General features: G+C 42.6%; 1 protein-coding gene across 4 annotated transcripts in view; it reads left to right on the top strand.

The window, feature by feature from the left end:
• arhgef25a (Rho guanine nucleotide exchange factor (GEF) 25a) overlaps positions 1-16,643 on the top strand; it is a 128,441-nt gene extending 111,798 nt beyond the window's left edge. For 3 of the 4 annotated variants that reach the window (XM_036946876.1, XM_036946874.1, XM_036946877.1), the window contains 9 exons: positions 3,547-3,636; positions 6,830-6,922; positions 7,195-7,245; positions 7,465-7,542; positions 7,901-8,092; positions 10,904-11,084; positions 11,633-11,883; positions 12,327-12,476; positions 13,962-16,643. In XM_036946876.1, coding sequence (XP_036802771.1) covers positions 3,547-3,636; positions 6,830-6,922; positions 7,195-7,245; positions 7,465-7,542; positions 7,901-8,092; positions 10,904-11,084; positions 11,633-11,883; positions 12,327-12,476; positions 13,962-14,093 — 1,218 coding nt within the window. In that variant the 3' untranslated portion in view covers positions 14,094-16,643. The remainder of the gene's footprint in view (positions 1-3,546; positions 3,637-6,829; positions 6,923-7,194; positions 7,246-7,464; positions 7,543-7,900; positions 8,093-10,903; positions 11,085-11,632; positions 11,884-12,326; positions 12,477-13,961) is intronic. The other variant, XM_036946875.1, reaches the window with a different exon arrangement.
• Positions 16,644-18,020: the final 1,377 nt, after the last annotated feature.

Genomic DNA, 18,020 nt, shown 5'->3' with positions numbered 1-18,020 from the left:
AGTGCTTGAAGCTACATGTATTCACTGTTATGCTCAAAAGTTCAACTTGGTGCTCTCACAGTCAGCGAAATGCATCCGTGTGTCAAATCTTTGTCAAGATGTTTTCATGATAGCAAGTTAGAGAGCCTGTCAACATATGCAAAGCATTTTGACTTCATTAGACTAAAGGCTGATCTTGCCCTACTGTACAGTTTGAAAATGGTACGGGATAACTGCAAATCCCTCAGACTTCATTGGATTTCATTTAAATGGACTTCATTTACAAGTAAAGGTAGGCCTAAATGCATTTTGGGGGGGCGGGTTAGGCTACTGTTGAATGAACATGAAAATAGGGTTGCTGTCCATTCAGCACCACGGAGTTAACCTGTAGGTTTTCATACAGTTTGAGTGGCCCCCGTGGCGCTGTCCATTCAGCAGTGCTGAATCCTGGCTGCGGCCTCAGATACCTTTGTATTTGTGAGAGGTATCTTGTATTTGTGAGAGGTATTGACATGTTGAAAGCACAGATCTGTCTGTTTAAACAACTAGCACACATCTCAGACACCCATAAGATATTCCTCCAGAGATCTCTTCACAGTCCCCAAGTCCAGAACACACTATGGGAGGAGCACAGTACTACATAGAGCCACGACTACATGGCACTCTATTCCACATTAGGTAACTGATGCAAGCAGTAGAATGAGATTTTAAAAAAACAGAACAGATGAAAATACACCTTATGGAACAGCGGAGACTGTGAAGCAACACAAACATAGGCATTGACACATGCACGTACACAAGGATTTTGTGTTGTAGATATGTGGTAGTGGAGTAGGGGCCTGAGGGCACACACTTAGTGTGTTGTGAAATCTGTTATGAATGTATTGTAATGTTTTAAAATTGTATTGCTGCCTTAATTTTGGCAGCAGCGAATGGGGATCCATAATAACTACAAATATTTATAAAAGATTTTAGTTTGTAGCATACTTCCTCATTTTCAGCATCGCCTATTCTTTAGTGGCTTTAATATTTATTTCATTTCATGAAGCATTGGATTTATCAAGCTAGAATTATGTTTTGATGAGACTATTTGACATTTTGGAAATGCATTTTTCAGTCATTTCGATTGATGATGTGGACATTTAATTTGAACCTTATTGACTATATACCGTAGGTGTGTGTAACACTATTTCACACAGTAACATTATGTGTGTTTGTGTTTGCCAATTTCGTTTAATAGCCTATGTCACTCTGTTTGTTGGATCTATCTGTTGTATGGTGAACGTGAGATTCATCCAGGTTTCTTTGGGAGAAAATCTGGCTTTGAGAACAGCTAGGTGCTTACGCAGCCAGCGACCTCACCACCACCACCGCACGCCACTGCAGGTTGTAACTCCTCCCGAAAATAGCAAACCCTCATCGCAAAACTCAGTCGATCACCCACAAACCTTAAACAATGCACTACGGCAGCAAGTGAATGCTCAAAACTGAATTCACATCACGCCTCCGTGCAAACCCCTGCTAAGAACAATAAGCACTTACCAGCACACTTTCTATGCAATGCCCACTCTCTCTGCAACAAGCTAGATGAGTTTGAATGGTGTCTCAAGGACACTAAATCAGACATAGCAATTGTATCTGAGACATGGTTCCAAAACAAAGTTTCCCCTGACATGCTTGACATCACAAGCTAGTGCATAGTGGTTAAGGTCAGATCATATCGCCTCCCTCACCTTCCTTTCCAGAATTGCAATATGTGCACTGCATTTCCTACCTGACTCACCACAGGGTGATATCCTCATTGATCACTTAGTAGAGACTATTGATGCACTACAAGTGAAACACCCTGCCATTGTTTTTTTCATTGGAGGAGATTTCAACAGGCAGGATGTGGGGAGGCTATGTAAGAGTCACAGTTTAAAGCAGATGGTTAATCAACCAACAAGATGAGAAGCCATCCTTGACCTGGTCATCCCCAATCTGTCTCCTTTCTACTGTGTTCCTGTGATCTGGAACCCACTAGCAACAAGTGACCATAATGTCATCACTACCCAACCCAAGAAAATAAAAATCCAGATCACGACACTGAAAAGGAGTCGAGGAAGAAAATATATGGACATGTCTTTAGGACTGTATTTTTATATAGGTGTTTGTAATAATATTATTTGTGTGTTTGCCGATTTTGGTTAATGGCCTATGTGACTCTGGTGGTTGGAGACAGCTGTTGTATGGTGAGCTTGAGATTTATCAAGGTTTATTTGAGAGTAAATCTGGCTTTGGGAACAGCTAGTGCCTACCCAGCCACCGACCTCACCGCGCATCATTGCTCCTACGAAACAAGTCCGCTGTCTTTAGGGAAGCCTTGACGTCTGTGGTCATAGCTGTCTGCAAGATGTGTTGGTTGATGCAGAAGCAGTCGCGTTTTTCATCCAGTTTATTATCATGAAAGAGTTGTTCAATATTCGTGGTCTACTCTCAAAACACTTTCAGAAAACAAAACCATTTGTGCAAAAATTAAACATGAAAAGCCCTCAATAATTACTTACCGATTAAATTAGCAGCAGTAAATTCCAAGGCCGCCATCTCGGTGCCATGGCAACAACATACCTTATACACACGCATACACACATATCCACGCACAAGCCCACCACCGTGTACACACACACATATGCATGCGCAAACACACATGCATTCACACACAAACAACACCCCCCCCCCCCCCCCCCCCCCCCCCCCTCCTCCCCCATCACACAACAACAAAACAGCAGATTAGCAGCGCACTACCATAGCCTTCCCTCCCCATAGAGCAATGATCTGTACACAACAACACATCCACTGCGGTGATTATTCATGACAGGCCCCGGGCCCATAGACATTCTACTCAGGTGCTGGTCTGGTCTCCAGTCTACAGAGCTCCAGATTAGTTGCTAGGTCGAAGGTAGAGCCAAACTGCTTTGCTGTAAAACGCTCTGGTTACATAGATGATAACAGGGCAGCATTGTGGGTAAATTATACATAACCTGCTGCTCCATTACCCCTCTCACACACACGCACCCATGCACACATCACACGTATTACCACTCCTAGTTCTGCTGCTCTCTGCTGTCTGACAATTAGTCACACTAAACTGACCATAGGGAGAGAGAGATAGAGAGCGAGAGCGATAGAGAGAGCGAATGAGAGAGAGAGAAAGATAGAGAGCGAGAGAGAAATAAAGAGGGAGAGAGTGTGTTTGTTTTCTCTAATGAGGATGATTTCCATTCTGTTTAAGTTTTGTAGCTTCCTTCCTCTCATGGATTGAGTCATGCACCTCCTACAACAATATATGTTCAATGGTTTGAATGATAAGTTCCATCTGTTCATAACGGTTGAGGATAGTGTTATGTACAGCATTTTTCTGACATGATAAATTGCTACGAGGTGAATGTGTCTGTTTGATTTTCTATTGCAGGAGATGTTTTCAGTAGCCATGTACTCCTATCTTGAATCGAAAGCAATTATGGATAGTGTTGTATATTTTATGACATGGTAAATTGATACAGGGTGATTTCACTGTTTGTATTACAGGAGAGGCGTCTCCATATGTATGTGGTGTATTGTCAGAACAAACCCAAGTCAGAGCACATCGTCTCCGAGTACATCGAGACTTACTTTGAGGTGAGTATCTCTTAGCAAACACTGTGACTCTCGTTTGAACAAAGCAACTACATTTCTGCAGACTCCCTCATGGTAATGTTATTTCCCATTGATGTGATCGTGGTAATGTTATTTCCCATTGATGTGATCGTGGGAATGTTATTTCCCATTGATGTGATTGTGGGAATGTCAAGTTTGGTCATGTTGATTGGTGGTTGTAGGAATGTAATATTATGTCACATTGATAGGCTATGGGAATAATGCTATGCCTTGTTCCCTGTCTTAGGGCAGTTAGGATCGCCACTTTATTTTAAGAATGTGAAATGTCAGAATAATAGTAGAGAGAACGATCTATTTCAGCTTTTATTTCTTTCATCACATTCCCGGTGGGCCAGAAGTTTACATACACTCAATTAGTATTTGGTAGCATTGCCTTTAAATTGTTTAACTTGGGTCAAACATTTTGGGTAGCCTTCCACAACCTTCCCACAATAAGTTGGGGGAATTTTGTTCCATTCCTCCTGACAGAGCTGGTTTAACTGAGTCAGGTTTGTAGGCCTCCTTGCTCACACACCCTTTTTCAGTTCGGCCCACAAATGTTCTATGGGATTGAGGTCAGGGCTTTGTGATGGCCACTCCAATACCTTGACTTTGTTGTTCTTAAGCTATTTTGCCACAATTTTGGAAGTATGCTTGGGGTCATTGACCATTTGGAATACCCATTTGCGACCAAGCTTTAACTTCCTGACAGATGTCTTGAGATGTTGCTTCAATATATGCACATATTTTTCCTTTCTCATGATGCCATCTATTTTGTGAAGTGTACCAGTCCCTCCTGCAGCAAAGCACCCCCACAACATGATGCTGCCACCCCGTGCTTCACGGTTGGGATGGTATTCTTCAGCTTGCAAGCCTCCCCCTTTTTCCTCCAAACATAACGATGGTCATTATGGCCACACAGTTCTATTTTTGTTTCATTAGACCAGAGGACATTTCTCTAAAAAGTACAATCTTTGTCCCCATGTGCAGTTGCAAACCGTAGTCTGGCTTTTTTATGGCAGTTTTGAAGCAGTGGCTTCTCCCTTGATGAGCGGTCTTTCAGGACTCGAAATACTTTGCACCTGTTTCCTCCAGCATCTCTACAAGGTCCTTTGCTGTTGTTCCGGGATTGATTTGCACTTTTTGCGTTGATCTCTATGAGACAGAAGGCGTCTCCTTCCTGAGCGGTATGATGGCTGCGTGGTCCCATGGTGTTTATACTTGCGTACTATTGTTTGTACAGATGAACGTGGTACCTTCAGGCATTTGGAAATTGCTCCTAAGGATGAACCAGACTTGTGGAGGTCTACAAATTTTTCCTGAGGTCTTGGCTGATTTTTTTTTATTTTCAAATGATGTCAAGCAAAGAGGCACTGAGTTTGAACTTAGCCTGAACTTAGCCTTGAAATACATCCACGGGTGCACCTTCAATTGGCTTAAATGATGTCAATTAGCCTAGCAGAAGCTTCTAAAGCTACGATATTATTTTCTGGAATTTTCCAAGCTGTTTAAAGGCACAGTCAACATAGTGTATGTAAACTTCTGACCCACTGGAAATGTGATACCGTGAATTATAAGTTAAATAATTGGTCTAATCTGTCAACAATTTTTGGAAAAATGACTTGTGTCATGCACAAAGTAGTTGTCCTAGCCGAATTGCCAAAACTATAATTTATTACCAAGAAATTTGTGGAGTGTTTGAAAAACGAGTTTTAATGACTCCAACCTAAGTGTATGTAAAATTCTGACTTCAACTGTATGGTTAGGTGAATGTAATATTATGTCACACTGATGTGTGGTAGTGGTAATTTGTCTGTAGGCCACATTAAGTCATATTGAGGACACAGTATATGGTTGAAGTAATGCCTCTGCGTGTATCCCAAACTTGTGGCTCTATTTTCATGTCTTGGATTGGAACCCGTGCTATGGTCCGAAAATAGAAACATAGAGCTATTTGGTATTGAAAAGAAGAATCATATGCATAAAATAACAACATACCTACTGTAAAACATGGTGGTGATGTTATCCTGCTTCCACTGGTCCTGGTCAACGGCATCATGAACATGGACCTTTTAGCTAAATACCTGGTTGCCTTTGCCAGGAGGTTGAAACTTGGCCACAAGTGGAGCTTTCAACAAGACAATAACCCCCAAGCACACATCAAAATACACAAAGAAACGGTCATTTGGCCACAAAATCAACATTTTGCAATGGTCATCTCAGTCTCTGGGTTTGAGCCCCATTGAAAACCTGTGGTTCATAAGCGCAGACGAAGGATATCAAGGATCTGGAAATATTCTGTATGGAGGAATGATCCAAGATCCCTCCCAATGTGCTCTCCAATCTCGTAAACATAATTGAAGGTATTGGAAACAGGGGTGCCAATACTTTTGACCCATATCTTTTTGAGCAAAAAATGTATTACTTGTACAACTGAAACCCCTCTGAATCAGAGAGGTGCGGGGGGCTGCCTTAATCCACATTCCATGGCGCCCGGGGAAAAGTGGGTTAACTGCCTCGCTCAGGGGCAGAACAACGGATTTGAACCTTGTCAGCTCTGGGATTAGATCCTGCAACCTTTCAGTTACTGGCCCAACTGTCACGACTTCTACCGAAGTCGGCTTGTCTCCTTGTTCGGGCGGCGTTCGCTGATCACCGGCTCTCTAGCCATCGCCGCTCCATTTCTCATATGTCCATTTGTTTTGTCTTGTTCCGTACACACCTGGTATTCATTCCATAATCACACTGCATGTATTTAGTCCTCTGTTTCCCTCCATGTCTTTGTGTGTAATTGTTGATTGTTATGTGAGATGTTCACGCGCTTTTGTTTCATGTTCCGTGTTTTTTGGGGCAATTTGATGTCATTTTGTGCCTACTTCTTGACCGGAATAAAAGTGCGCCTGTTAACTCTACTCTGTTCTCCTGCACCTGACTTTGCCTCCCGTACTCAGACGTAACACCAACACTCTAACCACTAGGCTACCTGCCGGCCCAACCACAAAATCTCCTTGTTTTTTTTTTACAATTGTATTAGTACCAAGAATATACTATCGCTCAGTATTTGTACAATTAATATTATATCGTGTTTTTTGCTCATCTTTATCAAGGGTGCCAATCATTTTGGACCTGAGTGTATATGTTCATGAGAATGACTGTGTGTGTTTGGCCCTATCAGGAGCTGAGGCAACATCTGGGTCACAGGCTACAGCTGAACGACCTGCTGATCAAACCAGTCCAGAGGATTATGAAGTACCAGCTGCTGCTCAAGGTAACACACACAGACACATGCGCATGCGCACAGACAGACGGTCGTGTAAACCTGCAAGACGATAAGGTCGAATTCAATGTGGGAATGCACATTAAAGATGAGTGGCTATTTGAACAAGTCATGAACATCTACCTAGTGCCAACCTTGTGCCTGTTGTACCTCTCTCTGGTATTCAAACTAATAAAACACCTCCCAGATGTCTTCACCTTACATAGCATTTACTCGTAAACCTTGAACGCTCTTGACTCTCCATGCTGTGTTTACGTGAACAGGACTTCCTCAAGTATTACACCAAAGCCGGGATGGACACAGAAGAGCTCGAGGTGGGTGTTCGTCTGATACAACTCATGCTATTACACTGTGTATCTACCATTCATCTACTATATAAACTATCTAGGAATAGGTGATGACGAGAGGCAAGTGTGAGGCTGTGCGCTGTCTCTGTGCTATTAAGGGTTCTTTCTAGTCAAACAACCTGTATTCAGTAGTTGCTTGATTTAAATAACGTTCTCACTCTCTCTCTCTCTCCTTCACCATCACAGAAAGCGGTAGAGGTGATGTGCTTTGTGCCCAAACGCTGTAACGACATGATGAACGTGGGACGACTGCAGGGCTTCGAGGTAAGGCACTGCACTTAGGTCTCTCTCTATCAAATACAGCTCTCACGCATGCAAAATATTGTACTGTAAGCCAGTGTTTCCCAAACCTCTTCTCGAGTAACCCCAGGCCCAGCCAGTCAATGTATTTGATGTATTCCAGAACTGGCACTGTTGACTCAACTAATGAAAGGGCTTAGTGATTAGGTGACCATTTGAATCAGGTCAGCTACTTCTGGAAAACATCAACTAAGTGGACTGGCTGGGGGCTCAAGGAGATGTTTGCAAAATACTGGTGCAAGCCATAAGTAAGCCATGTACTCAACCCCTATTCTCTTTTCACCCCGTGTCGCTTCCCTCCATCCTTCTCTTTCATCTCCAGGGTAAGATCACGGCGCAGGGGAAGCTGCTCCAGCAAGACACTTTCACAGTGGCGGAACAGGACAGCAGCTTCCTGTCCAGAGCCAAGGAAAGGCGGGTCTTCCTGTTTGAACAGCTGGTCATCTTCAGCGAGCCAATCGACAGGAAGAAAGGATTCTCACTTCCTGGTTACACCTTCAAGAGCAGCATCAAGGTAGGTCTCTCTTCTTTCCAGATTGTTTTTCCTCCTCTTTTCTCATTTTAGATTAGATTGAATGCATTACCTGCATAGGCTTTTAACCATAAGGAATCTAAACTAACTTGACTGTTACGTAACTTCTTTCAGTCCCAGATAATGAATTGCATGACTGATGTAAACAAACACAGTGTTTCTCCAAATCTAACATTGAGTACAAGTTCTTGAGTGTTCTTGGAAGCCTTAAAAGCATCTGTGTCTGTTTTATTGGTGAGCTATTAAATGAGCCACACTCCAGGATGTCTTCCTCCTTCCACCAGATGGTAGTCAGATGTGATTTGTTCCCGGTGGATGGAACGTTACAGGAACGTTCAAATAAAAATGGTGGATGTAACATTACTGGAACATTCCGTTTGAAATGCATGCATTTGTGCTAAAGTATGTTTACTCAACAAACTCTACTCGAAATTTGGACACGTTTGTTGAGTAAAATGACAAATTCATGTTTGCTCAAAACAACTCAAAACAACACCCAACATTATTGTATTTCCCAGCAGGTTGATTTTCAGAATTGTTTATTTCAATACCTGTGTTTTTGCCTGTTTTTGCACTTTGATTGGTTGATTAATCTTATTCTACACAAACATAAATAACATACATTTTTCGAAAGTGCCGTAAACCTCAATTAATAGCCTGAGTGTTTATTTGCTTAAAGGCGCAATGGAATTAAAAACAAGTTCTTCCTGTGTTTTATATTTCCACACAATGAGGTTGGAATAATAATACTGTGAAAATGATAACAATGCCTGTTTGGTGTAAGAGCTGTTTGAAAAGACCGCCTGAATTTTCTTCCTGTTTGGTGGGATGGAGTGTTGGCCTTCCATGGTGACATCACCATGCGGAATATTTGTTAATAGACCAATAAGATAGAGAGATCCAAACTCTCTGCTAATACTAGCTCATTTTCAGTATTCCCATCCTCACTCAGACCACTCCAAGACAGTCCTAGCTAAAAACTTGCTTGAGAAATTGCCCTTTTCTAAACAATTTTTTTGTTGTCGTTGACCATTTTAATTGAAAACTATCACAGTAAGGTACTTAATTGTTACCCAGAAATGATTTGATAATGAGATAAAAACGGCTGCATTGGAACCTTTAAATCACACAAAACAGACGCTTATCAGAGACAGACTTCTATTTGAGCCAGGCGTCTATTTCCTTAATGCACACAGCTGTTGCTCATTTGCATAGTTCATTGTTTAACTCCAGCAATCACTTACAGCATTTGAATCAATCTCTTAATCTTCGGCACTAATGTGTAATCATTTACACACTGTGCCATGTTTCTTGTTTATCTTAGTATGCCTCTATACATTTTTTTATTTTTTATAAATCATTGCCTTGACAGAATAAGCATTACAGTCTTTGACTGTGCATTTTCGGCAGTTCTTCCTTTTCGCCACCAGAGGGCAATCATATGATTTCTAGGGGTCTGTACTCCACAAGTTGTTGAATGGTTTTGTGCTTGCCAGTTGGCTAGCAGTTCTCAGCTGTTAGTAGCCAATAGCTAGCAGTTTCTTACTTGCCCCCCAAAATGTATAATTTCCGTAATGTTCTACTCATTACTGAAGTATTTAATGTAACAAATAAAACATTAAACCTCATGGTAACTTCGTAAATAATTAATTTAGACCTGGCATTTATTTGAAACAGGTGTTTATTTGTTGAAATTTGTGCCATTGCCCGGTTATTAAAAAGAGACAGGCGGCTATTTGAGACTCTATATTTAATTTAAGTTTTGCGGTAATCTAATCTGTTAGTAGTTTGATTTATTGCACAGGTTACTGAGATGGCTGTTCTAGTTTATTTGATTTGGGTTATTTCAATATCAATCTTCCCTGTCCCTACCCCGTCAGTTATTGTGAATGCAGGTTGCGGTCGATTAAAAGTTCAAATTGTTGAATATCCTCACTCTGACTGGATTCAAATAGTCTCTACACATGGCATGCCAGCATAATGTGACTTGCAGGCTTGATGTGGCCTGTAAACCAGGAGTTTCAGACCACTGTGTAAGGGTATATCTAGGCACTCAAAGAAATACCTTATAATATATGTAATGTATTTTCATAAAGAGTTTGATTTTAAAGATAATATATTCATTTAGAAACTGACTTCAAGGCTACATTAATGAAAAGCATTAAAGTCATGGGCGGTAACTAACTCACTCGAAAGGCAAGGCACTCTGGGAAGTATGCAAATAAAGTAGAATAAATTCAAAGTTGAGTGAACATTCAATTCAACTTGAGAATGTATGTTGGTTCAGCTACACTCTTAGAAAAAAAGGTGCTATCCAGAACTAAAAAGGGTTCTTTGGCTGTATCCATAGGAGAACCCTTTGAATAATCCCTTTTGGTTCCAGGTAGAACCCTTTCCACAGAGAGTTCTAGATGTAACGCAAGAGTTCTACCTGAAACCAAAAAGTGTTCTACCTGGAACCAAAAAGGGTTCTCCTATTGGGACAGCCGCAGAACCCTTTTGGAACCCTTTTTTCCAAGAGTGTATATGCCCACATTTTTGCAAACTCACAATCTTATTGCAGCTGGTTGCCTTACAGTTTTATATTGAATCAACGTCTTCTTCTTTTTATAAAGTGCAGGGTTGCTTTTCCAAAATGTGTAGGTTTCCTAGAAGTTCTGGTTCGTAATTCAGAATTCCCTGCTTATTCCATCCTCATTCTGGGAATCTCAGAACCGGCAAATGTGGACATTTTGGGAAAGTTGCAACCCGGAATTATGCAACCCTACTGAATACACCTGTGCTTTGTTCCAGGTGAGCTGTCTGGGGGTCGAGGCTCCGGTGGAGGGGGAGGTGGGCCGATTGGTGCTGACCTCACGGGGGGCTGACGGGACTGTGGTGAGATACGTGCTGCAGGCCGCCTCCCCAGAGGTCTGCACGGCCTGGGTCAACGATGTGGGACAGATCCTGGAGAACCAGAGGAACTTCCTCAACGGTAGGATCGGAGAAATACTGATAGAAAAACACAACAGCTTTACTTTCAGGATTCATATCTAACCCCATGCTGCCAACTTCCTCAATGGTAGGACAGGAGACACAGACAGACATCTTCTGCACAGTAAACAACCACTTACGTTTACTCATGTCTGGCCTTTCCCACTGTTCCCGGGCGCTGAAGACGTGGATGTCGACTAAAGCAGCCCCCCGCACCTCTCTGATTCAGAGGGGTTGGGTTAAATGCGGAAGACACATTTCGGTTGAATGCATTCAGTCGCACAACTGACTAGGTATCCACCTTTCCCTTTCAACTTCCAATTGGAGACATACTGGTGGAAAAACACAACATCCAGGAATGTTTACTAGTCACACGTTTTACGTTTGGCCTGATGCAATGATCCAAAAGCAGTTCAGTACCAAGTCAACTTACACAAACAATAAAACTACAAAGACCAACGCTAATGTTTTGACAAACATTGTGTCCCAAAATGAAATGTTGCCTGGTCTAAATCCTCTCTCTCTGTCTTGTACCATGAATTCACCCAGCCCTCCAGTCTCCCATCGAGTACCAGCGCAGAGAGGGAACCAACAAGTCTAACAGCCTGGGCCGGAGCATGAGAGCCCCCCTGTCTTCGGCCAGCAGTCCCCTGCGCCCCCACTCCTCGGCCTCCATCGACCGCCAGCGCCTGCCCTGGCTCCGGTCCTACAACACCTCCCTCCCCACCCTCTACCTGCCCAGCCAGGGGGGTCAGGGAATTGGCCTCCAGGGCCCCGCTGAGACACACACTCCCCGGGAGGTAAGGTCATACTGTATATACACATAGACAACACACACACACACACACAGCCGGAGGTAAAGGGCCCAGTCACACACACATACACCTCAGTGACCTACAGCAGTCAGGGACCAAACACTGTGCTTCTGTTTGACCACAAACAACGAGACACTGCCATCCCCGTTTAGCTTGCTGGACTGGAATGTGCTTCAGCCAAGCCTGACCGAGTGTACACCCCCCCCCCCCCCCCTTAGGCTTAGTTAGACCACATATCCTCTACAGACTACATGTCTGGATTAGGAATCCTTCAATTAAATCCTAATATGAAATAATCTGAGATCTCATGAGAAACTTTTTTCATGCAACAAGAAAGAAAAAACAATCATCTGTTGGCTATCAGCTCTCAGTATCTAATGTTTAGTTGTGTTGTGTGTGTGTGTGTGTGTGTGTGTGTGTGTTTGCAGTCTCCTCTGGTCAGTAGGAACTCGCAGACAACAGTCTCGCCATCTCACGTCCAGCTGGCTTTCACTGACCCGTCTGGTCTGTCTCACTACTCTCAGACCCAGACCTCCCTGCAGTGCCAAGCGGGGTCCAGCGGGCTGCGTAGCACACAGGTATACACACGTACACGCAGACACACAGACACACACAAAGTGCACATGCACGCAAGCATGCACACGCACACAGCACAGAAATAAACACACGCAAGGACAGAAAAGGTTTTTACGCATGCATGCTGTAATTACATGATTTACATCTCAATCTGCTCTTTAGGTTTATTGTAGGCATGATTTATCACCGACGTCAACAATATGAATAGGAAAACAAACCAGGGGGATCTGCTGGGGGACTAAATAAGAAATAAAACGGTTGATTGTATGGCAGAATAATGAGCATTCTTATATGGTCATTTATGTTCATTAAAATATGAAAGGCTTTAGTAAATGGCAAACATTTGTACAATAGAGGGGGAACGTAAAGAAGGAATTTGCGCCAAAATGATAGTCAGGCTACTACTTCCTCTGTTGGCCAGAAACAGAAGAGAGAATAATTTTTCAGAATGAAAAAAAAGAATTTGGAATATTGCAGAGGAGTTTTGTCTGAAACAAGATGTAGAACCAGAAATCGTATCCTGTTGTTGGCCGCTGTTGAGTGTCTTAACCTTGGACCTACCCATTAACTACACAACCCTCTGTTATTACTATGCACTTGTATCAAGTATAGACCATCTCTGCTTGCACTTAGCGAGTGGAGCCGACATACCTATTTGTTCTGACTATAGGCAGTTGTTCTATGTATTCACTCGGGCTGGATGGGGCCTATGGGTACATAAACAGGAAATAGCCTGACCCAGACACGGAAGTCAGAGACGCCGATCAATGGCCTAATTGTTCTTTCTCTCCCTCTCCCTCTCATGGTGGAATTTGCACATTGTGTTGTTGTGACGGATATATTGTAAACAGAAAAACAAACCACATTATGGCTGTCGCTGACATATACTGATCAAGAATATAAACGCAACATGTGAAGTGTTGGTCCCATGTTTCATGAGCTGAAATAAAAGATCCCAGATGAACAAAAAGCTTATTTCTCTTAACTTATGTGCACAAATTTGTTTACATCCCTGTTAGTGAGCATTTCTCCTTTGCCAAGATAATCCATCCACCTGACGGGTGTGGCATATCAAGAAGCTGATTAAACAGCATGATCATGATGGCGGTGGGGTTATGGTGTGCGCCGGCTTAAGCTACGGACAACGGACACAACTGCATTTTTATCGATGGCAATTTGAATGAGATCCTGAGGCTCGTGGACGTGCCATTGCTCCGCCGTCCTCACCGACAATGCAAGGCCCCATGTCGCAAGGACCTTTTTGTTCAGCGTAGTAGCTCATTTGCAAAACATCTTTATTCGTTAACGTTTTGCCTTAAATACCCCCTAAAAAAAAGATATTTACTGACATCTAAGATTTCTCCCCAGAGTTATACACAATGGCTAAAGTGAGGCATATGCCTCTCTCCGGGAAAAACAGCTATTTAAGCCACATTTCATGAGAAACATAAACATATTTGAATCTGTGTCTCCTCCTCTCCCCCCAGCAGAGCGCAGGAGAGGGCTGCAGTACCAGGGGCCTGCCTGGTGAGGCTGTACCTCCTCCTGGATCTGTCTCTGGTCCATTGGCCGGCAAGCGCTCCAGCAACCTGGCCCAGCTCAATGAAGATGACCTATGAACCCTGACCCCTAGGAGGAAGGAGGTTCACGGACCACCACAGCTACAGAGAGAAAGGAGGAGGGCCTCCTCTAGGCTTACCATATGTTGATGCTATCGTTAACTTAAGGGTCCTTTTGAAGGTGGATGGGGTGCTTCTGTAAGGTGCAAGGACTGGATGGAGACTCCTCTTCTGGACTGTTGCTACTGCTTTTTCAGACTGTTACCCGGCGGTTCACCGACAGTCTGAGAGACATAAACCATGGTTCTAACGGAATATACAGTATACGCCTTTCATCTGATTCTTCTGAGCGATGTGATTTGAGGTTGAAGACGTGCCTCTGCGTGGCACCACTAATGGGTGGCACCCAGCTAGATGTTGCAATGGCTGAGGTTACGAAGGATACTCAATGGACATTAGGTATTATGAGGACTTTGCTTGTTTTATTATGAGGACTTTGCTTGTTTCATTATGAGGACTTTGCTTGTTTCATTATGAGGACTTTGCTTGTTTCCTTTTCCATTTTGGAGAATTTCTATACAGTATATATTGTGCTGTCTGTCAGAGGGCTGTGGGATTTGTTCAAAGGAAGAAAAAAAATGTCCATTCCTGATTGGGGAGGTCACTGGAGAAGTGTCTGTGTGTGAGTGCGCACGCTGCAGGCATGTGTGTGTGCGTATGTGCGCAACATGCGTCTGTGTGTGCATGTGTGGGTGAAATGCGTCTGTGTGTGTGTAAATATGTGCGTAAATTGTGTGTTTTTTTTGTGTGTGTGTGTGTGTGTGTGTGTGTGTTTTTTTTGTGTGTGTGTGTGTGTGTGTGTGTGTGTGTGTGTGTGTGTGTGTGTGTGTGTGTGTGCGTGCGTGTACAGGATTGGCGGCTTCTCTTCTTGTAAACAAACATGGATCTGAGGAGCTCTACTTTTCATTCGACTTTCTTTCTACTTTTCTCTCACACTGCTGGATTCTTCCGACAACTACTTCTATTCTCAGGCTGTTTAAAACATGAAGTCATTCCTCCACTGAGCGTATACAGTGCGTTACTCTCTGTAGACACTGAGGAGAGAGGACGGGATAACAGCAAATGCATTTGATCTGTATATATGTGGAACATTGGATTCATCTCTCATGGAACAGAATGGTTCTTACCGCAGAGAGTGTTTCCGGTGGATGAGAACGAGAGAACTCTCCCATGTTCTCTTATTCTGTTTGACCCGAAGTGGTCTCTTGTTTGATCTGGAGATTCCAGACTAAAAAGGAGTGAGGGAGCCCCCTGGAGACACTCTACAGGCATGACGTCACTCTACTGTCACTTCAGACTTAATGGTATTTTCTTTGATTCCTTCTCTGCTCCCACCCTTTCTCTGTCTCTTTCTCTAAAAGTCAGAGGGAAGTGAGGACATGATTACGGTGGGAGAGAAGAGACGGGGAGAGGATGGGTGGAGAGGACACAAGGAATCGAGGAAAAACTCATTGAGATGTGGCGGGAGTGGTGGCCATGCCATAGCCAGCCTGACGAGAACGCTAGGGGACGGAGACCGGCTGGTATTTCAAACATATGTTTTCTTGACGACAGGAGACATGAAGGGGTGGTATTGAAATGTGGTATGGTGTCACACAGTCTGTCACTGAAGTCCCATGGCGATGTGCCACAGCCTTCTGCTGTATCCAATGATCTCTGCTGGCTCTCGCTACTCCAGCACGTTAGTACACGCAATACACCTGGCTCAGGCTTACATCTCTGGTTCTTTCGCTACTCCAGCACGTTAGTACACGCCATACACCTGGCTCAGGCTTACATCTCTGGTTCTTAGATAAAGGACAGCAGTTTAGAGACAGTTAACTACTTGGGTTGTTGTATCAGTTGACACTGTGGATATCAAGTGCTTCATCTGCATGCTCTGTGCTCATCAAAGTGAGACTTTTGCCAAAGGCGGGTGCTTTTAGTACTTCATGTACTTCGGTTCATACTGCTACTCTAATATATTGCCAACTGTTGTTTTTTTTTTTTTTTACACATCAAAAATCAAATACATGTAGTTGTGATTTGTTTACTTCAATGCCCGACCTTTCATCTTCTGAATAGAACAACAACAACAAAAACGACTGTAAAACGAGAAGAGATAGAAGAGATGATTTCAGCTCTTGGTGAATTCTTCTCTGTAACCAGTAGAGGTCAGTGTAAGGCTTTCAAATACAGATGGCAGTCATTGGAGATTAGACAGCTGCATCAACGATCAATGTCTTCAAGTTACAATGCCCCCTCGAGCTAAATCTGTTTAAAATATCTCAATTACAGTGACTGTTTAAATTCAGAACATAAAAGTTTGGTCCCGAAAACTCCATCTCAACTCCCCAGTGCTCGTGGACTAAGGGGTGCTGTTTGTAAATTGGACGTCATAGTGACGATTATTGCTCTGGCATTTTGTGCATGTTACTTAAATATGAAGAATACCCCTACAGAAATGAAGATAACTAAATAAAAAGAGCAGGATAAGGGCTATAATGATGCCATGTTTGACTGAATAGAATCGGTTGTATTATATCAAATAAAAAGTATTTGAATTAAGAATTGTCTATTTTATGTCATTTCTGAAAGTATATCCCTCTAACATTGAGATGATCTGAATATATGTCGAAATATATCACGAGTATTAATACATGGGAATAATAACCAATTCAGATTTATATTATTTTACTCTTATTTTACCAGGTAAATTGACTGAAAACATATTCTCATTTACAGCAACGACCTGAGGAATATTTACAGGGGAGAGGAGGGATGAATGAGCCAACTGGAAGCTGGGGATGCTTAGGTGGCCATGATGGTACAGTTGAAGTCGGAAGTTCACATACACCTTAGCCAAATACATATAAACTCAGTTTTTCACAATTCCTGACATTTAATCCTAATCCTAGTAAAAATTCCCTGTTTTAGGTCAGTTAGGATCATTTATTTAATTTTAAGAATGTGAAATGTCAGAATAATACTTTAGAGAATGATTTATTTCAGCTTTTATTTCTTTCACCACATTCCCAGTGGGTCAGAAGTTTACATACACGCAAATAGTATTTGGTAGCATTGCCTTTAAATTGTTTAACTTGGGTCAAACGTTTCGGGGTGCCTTCCACAAGCTTCGTACAATAAGTTTGGTGAATGTTGGCCCATTCCTCCTGACAGAGCTGGTGTAACTGAGTCAGGTTTGTAGGCCTCCTTGCTCGCACACGCTTTTTCAGTTCTGCCCACAAATGTTCTATAGGATTGAGGTCATACGTTGATCTCTATGAGACAGAAGGCGTCTCCTTCCTGAGCGGTATGACGGCTGCGTGGTCCCATGGTGTTTATACTTGCGTACTATTGTTTGTACAGATGAACGTGGTACCTTCAGGCATTTGGAAATTGCTCCTAAGGATGAACCAGACTTGTGGAGGTCTACAATTATTTTTCTGAGGTCTCGGCTGATTTCTTTTGATTTTCCCATGATGTCAAGCAAAGAGGCACTGAGTTTGAAGGTAGGCCTTGAAATACATCCACAGGTACACCTCCAATTGACTAAAATTATGTAAATTAGCCTATCAGAAGCTTCTAAGGCCATGACAACATTTTCTGGAATTTTCCAAGATGTTTAAAGGCACAGTCAACTTAGTGTGTGTAAACTTCTGACCCACTGGAATTCTGATACAGTGAATTATAAGTCAAATAATCTGTCTGTCAACAATTGTTGCCAAAACTATAGTTTGTTAACAAGACATTTGTGGAGTGGTTGAAAACCCAGTTTTAAATGACTCCATCCTAGGTGTATTTAAACCTCCGACTTCAACTGTATGAGAACCAGATTGGGATTTTAGCCAGGACAACGGGGTATATATATTCTAATCTGAAAATTAACCCTAAAAGGAAAAAGGACCTAACCCTGCTCATATATACAGAAATAGCAAGGAGGAAGGT

Source organism: Oncorhynchus mykiss, chromosome 16 (genome assembly GCF_013265735.2).
Source record: "Oncorhynchus mykiss isolate Arlee chromosome 16, USDA_OmykA_1.1, whole genome shotgun sequence".
In the NCBI taxonomy this organism is placed as follows: Eukaryota; Metazoa; Chordata; class Actinopteri; order Salmoniformes; family Salmonidae; genus Oncorhynchus; species Oncorhynchus mykiss.
This window is presented reverse-complemented; position numbering and strand designations above follow the sequence as displayed.